This window comes from Ostrinia furnacalis, unplaced genomic scaffold, assembly GCF_004193835.3.
Source record: "Ostrinia furnacalis isolate ACB-3 unplaced genomic scaffold, ASM419383v2 OfSCF2800, whole genome shotgun sequence".
NCBI classification, from domain to species: domain Eukaryota; kingdom Metazoa; phylum Arthropoda; class Insecta; order Lepidoptera; family Crambidae; genus Ostrinia; species Ostrinia furnacalis.
In genome coordinates, this window is record NW_021133039.1 from 125,396 (window position 1) to 141,993 (window position 16,598).

Here is a 16,598-nt window from a genome sequence, read left to right on the forward strand (position 1 = left end):
AGTTCATATCAGATGCATTTTATGTAAAGGTAAATAAATAGTAGATTTTACTGATATTTTAAGACTTCAATTGTAGTATCTTGCCTACTATGAGCCCTGATTGAGATTTGAGATTAATTTCGACAATCACAGTCGCACTCCGGGTCACGCCTCGGCCCTGCAGGCACGGTCCGCCCTCACAAATATTTGTCGCTACACGTATTTCGCATTAAGGCCGGGTAACAGAGAAAATGGCGAAAATGAGGTTTTCATTTTTCATTTTTGAGGTACTAAACAGTAAAATAAAAGGCTAAGATTTTTTTTGGGCATAGTTGAGGATATTTTCTAGGGCTATTAACGGATGGAAACACGATTTGATGAAGTTGACTCGATAGAATAAATTCCCAAAGTTACCTCTATTCGTTNTGTTTTAATTTGTATAACTTGGATATGATTTCTATTAGAAAGTGTTGTGAGTGTGACGCTTGAAGGGAAGGAAGTCAACCTAACCTAACCAACTGCGTATTTCTATACTGTGTAGCTGGAAATTGTGGCGGGAGCTCTTTGACGCGCTGTTTTCGGCGAAGAATTGCGCGCGCAGATTTTGACAGCGCGAAATACCTACTTTAGAAGAAATACCAAGCCTTAACACCTACGGGGCTGACAGTCAAGTTTATTGAACTGCATTTATCAATTCTGGATTCCGCTCACTCTACCTACTTGATCTGGTTTTAGGAATCTGAACTAATTAATTTTGGCTAGATTGCATATAGCTTTGAATTATGGACAGGAAATTTTAATCTGTCAAACGATGACGTAAGAAACGTTCCCGGCGGTAATGCGGCCGACTCTACATGAATCATGTATGACAAAGATGGTGTTGTAGTAGACTATTGTGAGCGAGAATTATCGTACTTATGTGTAGTTAGGATTCGAGCGGCGAGTGAGGTCGGCGCCCGCGCAGCGCGTTTAGGCGGAATTTACAACACTATACACTAACGACTCTGATTCTGCTTGCAAAAAACTGTCTCGCTGAAATCATATTTTAAAATATTAGTAATCTTTTACCCGTCCTCTGTTTTTGGCACGTGCCACTTTAACTCGTTCTGTATAGAAGTGATTAGATCTTAACTCCTTTAAAATACTCTCTGTTTGGAGTTCCTGAAACTGAAAGTCAACTAACTAGAGTGATGATGATGATGACTGGTTAGTTGGTGGCATCACTCCTTGTAGCAAGTTATAATAATGAAAGTCTACAGTACATACTATGTGTATATTGTTGAATTCCAACGTTGATGATAATAACAGCTTTGCTATCAGTTACACACTGTTACTTATACCGTAATAAAATACTTGCGGCGTTTTTCATGGCAAGCGTATTGTGAGCGATGTGAAAAGTGCAGTGTTTACCTGCATGCCTCCGAGATAGCAACTGATACTGGCATACTTTCCAAAAGACTGACGTCATTTATACGTTAATCTGTTAAATATAGCTTTATGTAATCATATAGATAACGATCAATACATAATTTTCCTCAGGTCACTTTTTAAGTGGGGCATTTTATCCTTCTCTACATTTTTTATGCTGCAAGATTTTTGAAAATAAAGCATTAGGTAGTTACCTACTAGCTATAAATAGCGTTCGTTTTTATCCGTTGCGTACGTGTCATCAACAGCCCTTTACAGTCCACTGCTGGACTATGAGCCTCCTCACTATCGTGGAGGGTTTTGCTATAATATCAACTCTTGGCAGGCGGGTTGGAGATCGCAGTGTAAAAGATTGATGTTTTTCAGAGAGCGCTGCTGCCTATTCTCTGTTTGATGTGTAGTCCCTAAGTCGCCTCTTACGACACCCGCGGGAAGAGTAGGGGTTGGTGACAAATGTATTCTACTCTGCCGTCACCNCTACTCTGCCGATGTGAGCCGTGTGGTGACGGCAGAGTAGAATGCGTACGTGTACCAGAGATTAATTAAAACAACACCATGCGCCTTGCCGTCGCGCCGCCTAGCCCTCGGCCATCCAGCCCGACAAGTGGTACTTGTTGCGTGGGATCCAGTCCTTTTTGCATACGCTCGTGCGCTGCGCAGTGCGTGAGCGTGATTTGTCGCGCAGCAACAACCCGCCTGCGCTAAATGCAAAACTGAATTATAACTAATCGCTGTTAGGTATACTGCCCCGTATCTCAACTCGATCGATGGCACCAGTCTGGTGAGACCTCGATATTGTTTATGCAAAATGCCCAAGTCTCTATGAAAATTATCAATTTGCACCGAACGTGGGCTATGCGCCACTCATGACAAAGATTTACCCTTTCCAAATGCATTATGTATGGCAGAAAATACTGCAGTGTGAACTAGGACGCATTTTATGTCACTTCCCGGAACAATGCATTTAACAATTTGGCACAATTCTCATCTTTCATTCGAAGCGTAAACTTACATAAAAATGTCGAAATTGAGGTAGGCTCAGCAGTTTAAATATTCCAGGCACTATTCAGGAGAGTTTCGTGCTGGAGTTCAGAGCTGAAAGTTTAATTGCTGAAGTTTTCTCAGTACCTAGTTAAATAATTTGCGCTAAAATCTCTTAGGGCGTGTGGTAGACGCGGGGGCATAGATCGCGACGGGAGGTTGAGCGGGCGCAACATGGACAGTCTGTAGATCGGCAGCCTTCCAATTACGGCCCGCGACATAGGCGGGTGGCGCGAGTTCGAGCGTTAATTAGAAGGATTCGCCGGCGCACGGCTTCGAATAACTCTTGCCGTGTTCGCCCGCTCGCAAACCAATTACCGGCCAAATGATGAACGCCGAGCGTACACGAAAGTTCCCACTCAATTTCATTACGCTTCGCTGTGCGCACTAACAATTAGAGAGGTTTCTATAAAATCGCTATTCATCGTCTAGCTACTACGGCCAAGTACAGGGTGTTAGGTATCCGCCGGGGCGCAGACGGCTCGAGTAGGCTGGCTAATCCCGATTAGGCCCAGACTGTCTGAGCTTTTCCACTAGGTTGACGTTAAAGACGTAATCAAAGGACGCCGAACGACTCTCATTAAGTGAACTAAAGGGTTGGCTGAAAGAACTTTGATCAATTAGTGTGCGTAATTTTGCTGAAACGACTTTGTCGATCGATATCACTCGCTGTAGGCATATAAGAGAGTCTAGCTCCTGATCGGATTATGTTTGCCGTCGGTCGTCGCGACGCGAGATGTGTTGTCTCGTTGTCTGGGAGCCGGTTTAAGTAGTCTCGTCAAGTTTGTTTTCCTACGATAATGCGTCTGTAAATATCAGCCGCCCCTCGTCGCGTTCACGCTCTAGAAGCCTATTTGCGTATACATTTAATTAACACTTCACAGTTCGAGTGCTTTCAGATATGGATTTGTACTGGCATGTTGTTAAGCAGCTTTTCAGGCTAATGAGGATTATCTTAGAGTGGTCAGTGTCAGAGTGTTGTAGTGATGCAATGAATGCGGTCTGCGTCGCTCTCGCGGTACAGTTATACCGCAGCGGTGTCGGGTTCGATTCCCGCTTGCACAATGCACCCAGCACGCACATTCCGGGCGCTCCTCGCGCGTTACACGCTCTATTATAGTGTAATAGCATTTCGTAATTTCTCCAATTTGAACCAATATAAAATCTTGATAACATAGCTGATGTAATAACAAACTTTACAGGGAGTTAGTTGCATTTAAACAAAATTGGTAGAGTCGAATGAAACGAAATGTTATGTGATGTAAATTCCAAAGATTTCCCACTTTCATTACTTTCTGACTCAACAGTTTAAAACTGCGAATATAAAATAATGAAAGCGTTAATAAAGGCGTGTTCTATGGAAACGCCGAGGTGTGAAAAAAAGCATTAAACGTTTTTAAAATGTAATAACAGTACCGACTGCTGTCTGGCAGATCGTTATTTCTTTATAGGTTTCCATATACACTCAACATCAAATAAACCGCACCTTCCGCGACGCGAACTTTAAAGATTTTCTTCTGACACAATCATGGTGCCCCAACAATATTGGTGTTATTTGAAAGCCCAATAAATATCCTTAAAGGAAAATACATTTAATTTCTAAATAAATGATTAACATTTACCATAAATGTGACTTGAAAATAGACCTCACTTTGGGCTCACCTCTGGGATCAATTAGACCAATTTTTATGGTTATAAAACCAAATAAAGATCTCACGTGTCCTCTTTAACAGATGGATAGCGATTAATCCCAACTTAACAGTTTTATAGTCATAAAAAATGGCTATAGCGTAACTACCTATTTTTTGAAGAATTGACTCTGGATCCTTGTAAAGACACATTTTTGGGGTAAAAACCTTTCCTTTAATGAAATGAAGTTTAGAACTAGGCTTTCAAATGGTACCAATGTTGGTGGGAAGTGGGGATGTATACGTTTGATAAGTGCTTGTCGCGGGAGGTGCGATTTATTTGATGCCGAGTGTAGTTGAGAGATGGCGCGGCTTTGAGAGCGACTGCAATGGCGCTGGGGGGACCACCCCCTACCGCCTATGTACCGCGCCTATGTGCCTCATACTTTTTACTAAAACCTCCGCCGCGAAAATGTAGCCGCGGGTGGAACATTGTACAGCTAGTTTCTTTTTTACGTTTTATCGCAACAATGCATGCAACACGCATTTAGAAAATTGGTTCGGAAAATTAAATGAAACATTTGTTAAGTTTGTCATACCTATTATTGCTATCTTACATTAATGGTCTTTACAAGATTTTTGTGTTAAAGTCGTTCAGGTATTCTAAAAATTCATGTGGCTATTTGAGAAAATGGAATTGCAAATTCACCTGAATCATGTAACAGCTTAAGTTTGCTGTCTAACCTAGACGATTTGATATTACATTTTGCATAGAGCGAGCGGCGGACGAAAACATAATCTACGAGACGCGGTATGCACAGAGGCCGGCCGGACGTGCTCTCTGGAAAATTGCACTTGATCCACGGCGCGTCTGCCTCGCCGCATTCTATTTCCGAGCCACAATGAGGATCATTTCGATTTTTAGCTGTGAATGCAGATTTATAGGGCTAAGAAATCCTTAATACACAGTGCAAAAATTTTTGTTCTACGACAAAAATTGACGAAGTTATGGCCAAATTACTAAAAAAGTTCACTGACCGCCCGGCGCGGGGACGATGACGTCATTATATCCGATCCGAACGCTGCCGGCGTACTGCGTGGATAGAAAATATTTTTTTCTAGCCAAATTATCAGTTTTAGAGAAAAACTTGTAATGACATTTATTCATCAGAATAAAGTAAGCTATCGATAGGTAATTTTTTAAAATGGAAATTGTGAAAAATAACGCAAAAAATCCATACGCTCATACGATTCAATGGCACGCAGAGACGCGATTGGGGTCTCCGCGGTGGTATATTTGGCGATTTATTCAAATAAAGTGTACATAAGTGTTGTTAGAGTCATATCTTCTTCCAAGTAAAATATAAAAATGTATAAGTATTAATTTATTTACTTCTAACAATTAAGTTACACTCACCCCAACCGCGTCTCCGCATTGCATCGAATCCTATGAAAATGTGGTTTTTGGACATAGCAATACTTATTTTTCACAATTTTTATTTTTAAAAATTACTGGTCGATAGGTTACTTTATTTTGAAGAATAAATGTTATTAAAAGTTTTTTTCTAAAACTGATAGTTTAGCCGGAAAAAAATATTTTCCATCCCATTAGTACGCCGGCTGCGCTCGATTCGGATATAATGACGTCACGCGGCCTTGCGTACGTTGACTTTTAGCGGCAAAAACGGTCTATGTTTATTACTTAATATCTTCGTAAGTAATGGTCCGATTTGGATAATTCAAAAAGATATATCTTTCTTATGTCTTAAAGATTAACGTAGATACTAGTTTTATTGAATTTTCTACAACAGTACTGATCCTCATTACTTACCCGCAATAGAATAACCTCGATAGGCCCCGACGAAATACGGCCCCTTGCTGTCCTTTTATGAGAGCGCAGGCAGCGTGCGCCAACGCTAACGGGTTAAGTTATTGCGTGATAGAATTTAGAATTGAAGTGCTTATTAGATCTCATGAAATCAAACTATTTGCTATCATCATTATGATAATATGCGCAGTGGTTTTTACCTTTGGTAGAGTCGGGTTTTTATAAATGCACTAAGATTTTTTATCCACAACGAGGTAGCTCTTGGCCTGCATCTCTCCTAATGGAAAGTGATGATCAACCCGAAGGTGCAAGCGAGCTTCTCCCGGAATCCTCAACCTCAACTGGCTATCTTACCTACTACCTACCTCCAACTGACCTACTACCTCCAAACTTAGGAAAGATGGTGGTAGCTAGCTAGACGGACTTAGAACAAGCCCTTTGTAGGGCCTTTTGTAATGCTTGTTCCAAGTCCACTATAGAACAAAATCGAAGTATTCCTCAAAGCGCACCTATTTCGAAGCGCACCTAGACTATTCCTCGAAAAGAAAAATCTGCCCCCACTAGTTACAAGAATTCAATAGTGTTACTGGTGGGCACAGTTCTAGCATGGTATGCAGTAGACGTAGACAGCAGGTACCCAGCTACCGCGCGCGTTAGTATGCGCCTGCGGTCAGTTTTTGCAGCGGTTGGAAACAATGCGCGCGCATTCCGCCACGACCCGTTAGGCGGTATCGCTGCGATCAACGCCGTCGACATCATCCACCGGCCCATTATCTAGATTAGTTCTTGAAAACTTATTATTATAATATTTTAGAAGTTAGGTATGTAATATTTTTGACTAATAACTTAATAACCATTTTGATTAAGGAGTCTTTTGTACAGTCCAAAGTGCAACCTTAATTATTTTAAAATAAATGCTGAACTAAATTTTAGTACCAAATGTGTACTAAAATTTTAGTACATATTTACAATTATATCTATCTTTTAGATAACGTTCTAAATTCGTTTCTGAACATTTTTATGAATACAAGAGTAATCACGACAGTATAATTGTTTACCTACGCTCTAAAGGGGACATGATAAATTAAGCGTTCGCTTCTTTCTCTTTACGGTTCTTGAAATAAACCAGCACTTTCTAATGAACAGACAATGTTGCTTTCAGTTAGTTGTCACGATTATTTCAAGATTTAATAGTTTATGGAACGACGTAATTTCTCTTACGAACATAAATCAAACGAACAGCTTTCTATGGATAAAGATGGGATGATAAAACTCTTCAAAACATGAGCAGTCGGCTCTATCTTGGCTTCGAGCCAGACCAAACAGGGTAAAAAGCAAGGGCGGCGGCGACGACCGCGCCCCAAAATAGCGGGCAAAGTCAAGGCGTGTACTTAGCCGATGCCCGCTAGCCACGACACGCGCCAGATCGCTCGATGGCCCGTGTACACGCATCCACCACCGGTGCACCAGCGCTGACAGAACACCTAGCTCGGCTAGACAGCGGCACACCCAGCTAGGCGTGTCGGGCCCCGCTCGTGTAATGAAACCGCAAACAACCTCATTTACGATGGCCATCGTAATTCTAATACCATTTTCCATGACGCAACCCCTAATCGAAATAACGCGAAAAATTCATGCCACATTTGAAAATGTTTATTCTGGCGGTGCTGCCACTCCTAATTAATTTTGTTTTATTTGCGTCTGTCAACAGCTCGACATTGGTCCCATGCTAATAGCCCGTTCATTTGTTTATATGGCGTGATAATGAGACCCTGAAAAATACCGAGCACATAAAACTGTAATATTGAATAGAATGAAATTTGAAACGTAGACAATGGCAAGGCGCATCACGTATACATATGGGGCACAATAGCGGTGCGCTGTCGGCTGACTCACTCCTGCTGAGACAGAACAAGGACGTCCTCAGCTAGCCGCTCTGTAGCCAATCGCAACATAAACATCGTTACTCCATATCCGTCAGCGCCGACCGCCATTGTGCCGCAACAAATTGCAGACATAATAGACTTCGCAACACTCCAACTTAGCGCTAGATGACACACTGATATTTTAAGGATAATAATAGCGTTGTGAAATTCTGTCGGCTTTGCCAGGTCACGCCCTTAATAGAGTCTTTTGAAAATTTAATTGCCTGCAGTTTATACCATTTTAAGCCAATTAAGGATAGTAGTAATACTTTTATTCGTGTGTCAGTGAAAAGTGGTTCGTGAGACACAAACGTGTTTCAAAACAAGAAGTACAAAAGTACTTCTGACCAAATTCTGCTATGACGAAGCGAGCTTTCTCAGAAGCATTGGGTCGTAGGATGCAGGATCACTGACAGTGGCAAGGAAATGCGCTTTTATTAACCTAAGCATTATGTCAAGAATAGATTTATCGCTTTCCCGTCGTAAAAGCGGCAACACTGAAATTCTATAACATGCTTTGTATTGTTGCAGATGACTTGAAGGCGGTGACAAAACGTCTGATCGCGCAGGCGAAGCGGCAGGGATCCGCCGACAATATCTCCATAATCGTGGTGTTCCTGAAGGAGCCCCGTAAAATAGCCGCAGACAACCGCCCGCCCATGGATCTTGGGTAAGCTGAATAGAACTGAACTCAACAATCTTATCTTTTGTTAGAATAATGTGCTGATTCTTTCGCACCTACCTAGGAATACATAAATGGACTCCTGTGGTAGACATACTGAGGCACAGGCTTTCATAAAAGTAATTAAGATGGGCTGAACCTGTAAACAATAAGTTTTTTTTTGCAATATCCCTTAAAGAATGTGGCGGTGTAAATTCGAATACGCGAAATATTTGGTTCTCATGGTCGTAGTCGAAAATAGAACTCATTACAGCTGACAACAAAAAAGTATAGAATATAAAATGTGTGACAATGTGACGATTGAAAAACATGTGGCTGCCGGAAATTAATGTAAGAATAGTCATTAAAAATAATATGGAAGAAAAGTCTGAAAGATTTACAGAAGTGTAAAAGTGATTCAGAATATCAGTAAGTAAAAATGGTACCAAAAACATTCTTTGTTTTTTTGACTTGACTGTAATGAGACCGCCCTGTATTTTTTCATAGAAATAAAAGTGACTTACATTTACGCACTTCGTGGCATTACCACGAATCACGTAATAGGCACGTTATCTTTATGAAAGCCTGATAATTTCGGCTATGTATTCTGCGTTATTAGTTTTGCTATCAGCTGCATTTAATGACGTATTTTTTTGACAGGGAATGAGAAATATTTTTTCAACTGAAATTGACGCTTGCCTAGTACGCAGGCATGCGTAGGTATTGTACTAAACAGGACAAGGCTTTGTTGACTACCAACCGGTTTCACTGCAGATAAAATAAAAGTGTCGTCATGCAAAATATCTTGTTCCAGTCGGCCTTGTGGCAGCACTCAAATATACAAAGTTTCATTCGAAACTTAGAATATACAAATTCATAATTATGTCAAAAAACCGGCCAAGTGCGTGTCGGACTTGCGCACCGAGGGTCCGTATAAACATGCCTAGGTATATAACTTTGATTTTGTTACTAAAAGTACTAAAGACCTGAGTTTTTGTATTTAATCAATACATTTCAAAACATTCAATTCCAGCTGGTAAGTAGTGCATAAATATTACAGCAGAATAATTGGCAATTGAATTAAATGTTTTGATTAGGGTTTAAATACTATTTTACCCGTCTATGTTAAACTAGTTTTATTTGTGATCATTTCGATTAAGTAATAACTACTTTATTCACTTTAAAGAGTTTTAAGTACCTACCTACATAAGTGATAACCTCTGCTCTTATACTGTTCGTTACTCACAAGTAACGATTATTAAATTGATAAGTTTATTAATCGGGAAATATGACTCAGACGACAGACAGTTTTAAAGCATTATTATTAAACAAAAAACAGACATTAATAAAATTCATAGATTAAAGCTTCTGCAATTAAGAATAAAAAAATATTGCCTCTGCAATATGATTCTTTATGAATAGCCGATTGAATTAATAAATTCCATTTGCTGAGCAAGACGACTACAGTTAAAACCTTGCTACCAGCTCATCAAATAATCGCAGCGGTAAATGATACGTTTGATGTTTATAAATACTCTTCACAAGTTGTAAATATTTCTCTTCTGGTTTTACAATCGAGGGAAAGTCATCGTCATCAACTACTACTTAAATTAATAACTTAAATAACAACAGGAGGGCTTGCAATACGATACTGTTCCTGTAAAATTGAGATCCTATCTAGACAGACAGTAAGCAACTCTAGATTTTTAAATTTTGATTGCCAATCTTATTGCCTAAAGAAATAACCAGTAGCAAAAAAGGTGGAGCCTTTAATGTTATAACTACGAAAGCTGTGAAAGTATTATATCGCCTCTCTACTCCTTTTTTTGGTGGATACCCAGCCTAATCGGGTTGTAGTCCGATTTTTTCGCTTGATTTACTGATGATGTATGGTTTATATTTATAATGAATGCACATGCACATGCATCGGACATAGGTCCGGCGAGAAAATTGACAGCAAAGAAAGACTAGACTAGATCCTAGACTGCATCTTACGTAGTAGGGTTTCTGATTTCTCGACCTATTTTTTTTCTCGAGTTTCGGGAATTCTCGAGGCGAAAGTCTCGAGTTTTCTCGGGTCTCGAGTCTTTAAATTAAAACTGTTGAAATCGGTTGAAATTTAATAAGAACACAGGTTTTTTAATCTAATATACCTACTTTAATGCACAACAATCAATATTAGAATTTAGTACCACTTATTTTGGTAAGAAAACAAACAAAAAATGAAATCTTCTCTCATAATTAATATTAACTAATAATCATCAATCAATCAATCAACTTAGTTATTAACTAAAGGAACAAAAGTCATAAAGTCGCGTGTACTTTAAGGATAAATAACATTAAAAAATCTGGAGCTACAATTGAATCACTTGTTTTCACTTCACACAAGTACAAATAGCAAAATTACGAAAAATAGTTTATTTTTATAAACAAAAAAACACTTTTTAATATTTTTTAAATTTCTTTAGAATAACGACTTGAATAAACTTTACGAGGAGGCAACGAGTACCTAACCTAACAGACAGTTAACAAATTTTTCGGTCTTTAAATCAGTCAGAGTTAAATATACATAATAAATAGGTATAGCATACTCGTAGGTAAACATTATTACTTAGTTTCGATTGAGATCATTAATTGCAAATCAAATCAGTTAAAAAAGGAAGACTAGGCCAGTCTAAAAGCAACGTTAACCTATTACATAATTAAAAACTTACTTTTGTCTAAAACAGGCTTTCAAGATTATTAAAGCTTCAAAATCGAAACTCGAGAATTCTCGAGCTCCGGTATTTTTTTTCTCGTCTCGAGTGAAGCCAAATTTCTCGAGTTTTCTTGAGTTCGAGAAGGCTCGAGCAGAAACCCCAAGCACCAGGTACGATTGTGGTCAAATACCTGCCTTGTCCAGCATAAAAGAAAAAAAGGATATCCGTTTTTTGACCGTCCGGTGAAAAAACTGATGTCTACAAACGGCCTAAGAGGTAGAAACAGCCACAGCTCTAACCCATTGCCATTGTACCGTAGGCTGGACAACGCGTTGGCGACCGCGCCACCGTTCGGCATGGAGCCGGAGGCGTGCAAGCGGCAGCTGGCCGCGTCCGGCGCGGACGGCGGCGAGTGCGCGGACGCCGAGCCGGACAACGGCGTGGACAACTCGGACAGCGATAGCGAGGACCTCGGGCCCGAGACCGCCGTCGACGCCGACGACGTGGACGCCGACAGGAACCACGACCCGGCGCCGCCGACTCCGCCAGCCGACACAAGTAAGTTATCTTTCACTGCTCTATACGTCATGTCACTTCACGCTGTGTTGTCACTAGGGTTGTCAGATCCTTTTGTTTAAAAAATGGGACATCAGTAAAAAGCCGGATGTGATGAAAAAATTGGGCCAAAAAAGGGATAAAATAATACTTTGGCTGGGCTGAAAATAGGGACATTTCCCCAAAAGCAGGACATGTAGCAACTCTAGTTACAGCTCACGTACCTACCTACCTATTATAGGTACTTTTTTCTTTTATGACTATGTTACAACAAGAAATGAAGTTTATACAAAGTTAACTCGGATATTACAGATGCAAGTTGTCGTAACGTAGCGAAAAACGTGTAAGTTTACGACGTAGTTGACTAGAGTTAGTACACTTACATTTTTAATTTACTGATAGAAGTAGTTTATTAATTTATCAAAGTTATCATTGTTATTATTAATTATTCATCGAATAGGTTCACTATTATTTGTAAGTCGATCTCGAGCTTTGAACAACCGTTGATCTTCATTAAGCCCCGTAGTAGAAAATAACTAAATACCATACATACAAGTAACAATTAAGTTGGCAACAGTGCTTTTAAAATCTAGATTAATAGTTTCTACTTAAAATAGCTATTCTCAATATGAAAGTAGCATAATTAAATACCCAATAGCTACGTACTTAAAGATTTAATGAGTATGCCATATAATGTAATTTTAGCTACATAAACTACTATAACTAGCTCGTACCTAATTAGCCGTTTTACAAGCGAAGTAAATAGCTGGCTTCTCTACCCGCTGTCGATGTCATGTCAATCTAGTGTCGATGGCTCGATGCCTCAAGGTATTCTTGCTGGCACATCCTACACTTTATTTATTTTTCTAAAAACCTAAGTAAAAAATAATTAAAATGCCTTAAAGTATCGTAAAATTTACGAAAATTTTAGGTAGGTAAAAGGTAGGTAGTTGAATTATTGGATTTTAAAGTATCATTAGTACAATTTTATCTATGTTTTAATAGTAATTATGATTATTTACCTTTAATTGGTTGAAATTATAATTGGTACTTACTTAATTTATTATTTTAATTGGATCAATAGGTAATATTTTGTATAAACTAATAATACGACTATAAACAACAGTTGTATTATTGATTTGGCAATTAAGTAGATGACGAAGTTAAAAAAAAAAAATTAACAAAAACAAAATGTGCCAGGTTTGAACCAGATTTGAAGGAGAGCAAAAGAAAAAGTAAAGAATGGGTCTCACTTCACTGCACTGCCGTCTTATCGATATTGTTACTCGCCTACATGCAGACCCGCGCTAGATCGGCGATTGTATGCAGATGGCGGCTGATCGCACTAATACATATTTATTTACTTTCTAATCAAATTATGAACAATTACTTTTATTAGTGCTGTTGTTGAACAATGCGCAACATTTGAAATTTTGATAATGTTAAGGGTCCACGGTAATTCCAGGTAATGTTAGATCAGAAATGAGGTTCTTCATTAGTGTCATACCTATAAGAATCTAATTGGTATCGTAGGTACCTAGGTAGGTAACCTAGGTAGGTAGGTTTAGCCCTATGTCATAGGGCTAATGACTGTAATACGGGTGGATCCATCTAGCCTACTTTGTGATGTTATTTACCTATATTATCTACTTAGATAGGTACCTACATACCTATATGGCTACTTAATAGTTTATTAGTAAGGATATCGCTTAGCTGGTTGGGAATATGTAAGCGTTAATTAATCAAATTAAGGCCTTATCTACCTAAGCACTGATGTAGGTACGTAGCCCTCTTCCTGCTTATCGTTCGATAACCTAATTTTAATCCTGACATAAAAAAAAACAAATACCTACCTCTAAGGTTTAATGATTTTAATTATTTTCATCAACCATGCAAAAGAGGGGTAGGTATAAATAAAACTGGGTTAAATCCCTATTGACCTACTTTATTTTTTATAGCAAAATATTCCAGAAAGGATAGCATTTTAGACAGCTTCCTACAAAATGAGTAATTTGTAGGGGCCATAAATTGATGTATTATAAAAAAAATTCATAAATCCTTTATTGACATGACATCCCGGGCTCGGTGCACGCGGGCGCCGCACGTCCCGCGCGGTCTCGCGCCCCCAGCGGCTGACGTCTCCTCCCGCCCCGACCCGTCTCGCGGGCAGTCGCTCATCGAACGCCCGCGTGATCTGTGCTGTGCTGCGCCGTCACTCCGCTATTGTAACCGGGCCTTTTGTCTACATTTTTACGGATCGAATATTACGCCGGCAGTGAAGATAATAATCTGTGTAGTGAAATTACCGTTTACGGTATGTGATTTTTAGCGAATGTGGTTGATTATTTTCACATTCCGAATAGTTTGTGAAAGGTTATTTCTGTGTTGATTCATGCGGAGCGGTGTTCTGGAAATAGATCGGTCGGCCTGAAGGCGCATCCCTCGGTGATTGGGGATTCTGAAGGTTTTACTTAGTAGAAATCTTGTGAAATTTTCGTCTGAGTATCGTCTCGGGCGTGTCTTCGCAGCCGTTCTCGAAATGGCGTCCGCGAATGTCTCGCGAATTTGAATTGGCGACCGGTAAATATTTATCGTTGGCCAGCACGCCGCATGTATTTCGCCGACAGATTACTAATCACGCCGTTGAGTTATTTACATAAACAAAGGTTTCCATCGGTCTAAGTAGGGTTAAGTTTTTTCCGTGCAAGGGTGTGTCACCTGTTGATACGCGAGAAGGGGTGGTTGCGTGATCGCCAGGTGTTCTTTGGTTATCGATGTGTAGTTACAGTGTAATGTTTGTGATGTGCAGTGGAGGAGGGCCACGTCGACGGCGCTCTTGTGGATAATGTAGCGGAGAGCGGCGAGGAATCAGAAGACGAGTGGAACTACTTCAAGGGCGAAGACGAACGCGAGGAGCACAACCCTAGCGAGGACGCCCCGCGCTCCGAGACACCTTGCCAGGACAATGTGAGTTGTGCACCTGTCACTAAACTACAATAATTTCACTAAAGAAGTATAAACATTTAACTGTCATCCTACCAAAAATGTCCTACACATCCCACATCCTTGTAACTTACATGGCAATAAAAACATCATCAATTATGTACAAAATACAAGAACAAAATGGCCCAAATATTCACTGCTAAATATTTTAGATCCCTGAACTCCTTGAGATTAAGAAAATCAGTAAATGCTAACAACTTCTTAGCAGTGACCTTAAAAATGAAATGAGTCATTCCAACAGACAGCTGCCCAGACAAGTTTTGCCACTCCCCTAACATATTAGTCAAAAAGTATTTGAAATGTGTAAATCAATACGTCGTGAGAGAATGTAACACCATTGATAAGCTTTTATTGCATGCTGATAACATTTTGATAATGGTTTTCTCTGAATACCTACTTCAAAATTATGTGACTGGATTGTATTGAATGTCGAAGTTTATTACAAGCTTAATATTTTTAGGCTTGGTATTACATAAATGCCATAAAATGTAGGTATATTGATTGATTTTCCAGTTAAAACAAAATGTTTACTTGTGGCAATCGTTAACATTTCATTTGTTTACAAGACCCAAGACAATAATTAACTTTTTCCAATAAGCATTTAATTAACAGATACTTCATGCAACTAATTGGAGCTACATTAGCCTTTCCAGTAGATTAGATTGCAACAATTCTAAATCAATATTTTTAGTCGTATGAGGTAAATTGTGCGCAATGAGTATAAAGTTCATCACTGTACAAAAATAATGTGTCTATTAATAAAATATAATGGAATGTGTTGATGTAATGTGTTGCAGAGTGACACATTCAGTCCCATTCCATATTTTTAAGTCGCTTATTAATCTAACTACTAAACTTAGTATGGAAACATCTATAAAAAACAAAAGTTTTATTAAACAGGTGTTTCTAGGTAATTCACAAAACAAGTTTTTAGATAACCCTTAACCGTAGTAAGGATTTGAATAAATATTAAATATATTCACAATATGTTAATCACAGATAAAAACACTATTACATCATGAATTTCCTTGGAGTTAAAACAGCCACACATAAAATACCTACTATTACAGGATTACAAATTGTACACTTTGTATCAATTATTTGCCACATAATGGGGATATTGTGATTAATACCAGGCAGAGGAATTCCCAGACTTTTTTATTTTCAAAGCTCGTTTATGTTTTACATGTATTGACAAGTATTTGTTTATGATTTCAGTCAGCTTGGGAAACCAGCTCAGTAGACATGAACAGCTCACCACTGAACCCAGACGCCCCGGTGTTCGTGCCGGGCTCTGTGGCCGGCAGTGATGTGCTGCTGGCGGAGTCCCCACGCAAGCCCCAGCCCATGGACGATATAGAACTCCCCGATCGTGCTCAATTCGAGACTGAAGCCGTTGTTCGGCCTGCGGAACTATTGGATTTGGATAACTGTGATCAACTTAACGGCCATCATGTAAGTATTTTATGTAAGCATAAATATGTGGGATGAAGGTCAAAGAGGTTTCTGATGATGCTTTTGTTTACTCATTCTTACATACATTTAAAATGTATAACTTTGTTTTCTAAAATGTGTTTTGGTTTTCAGAATGTATCATTAGATGAATCAATAAAGGAACAGATGAATGGGAACAATAAGTACAACATGGATAGTCTAGGATTTGGATTCAGTGTAGGCACGGAACCGGATAAGGTTACAGACGGTTTAATACAAGACTTTGATAGGATACAGAAGGACACTACTGACTTCTGCAATATACAGGTGTGTAAATCCTTTGATTTCATACAAAAGACATAATATAATGTAATTTTCAATTTATTGAAAAAGATTGAAGTTCTAGTTTTTATTAAT

At 39.2% G+C, this 16,598-nt stretch overlaps 1 protein-coding gene across 1 annotated transcript in view; it reads left to right on the plus strand.

Annotated features, from left to right (window-relative positions):
* Window positions 1-16,598, plus strand: part of LOC114356394 (COPII coat assembly protein sec16) — a 93,066-nt gene that overhangs the window by 69,902 nt on the left and 6,566 nt on the right. The window contains exons 8-12 of the mRNA XM_028309548.1: window positions 8,361-8,499; window positions 11,509-11,747; window positions 14,554-14,711; window positions 15,966-16,202; window positions 16,335-16,508. Of these exons, the coding sequence (XP_028165349.1) occupies window positions 8,361-8,499; window positions 11,509-11,747; window positions 14,554-14,711; window positions 15,966-16,202; window positions 16,335-16,508 (947 nt within the window). The remainder of the gene's footprint in view (window positions 1-8,360; window positions 8,500-11,508; window positions 11,748-14,553; window positions 14,712-15,965; window positions 16,203-16,334; window positions 16,509-16,598) is intronic.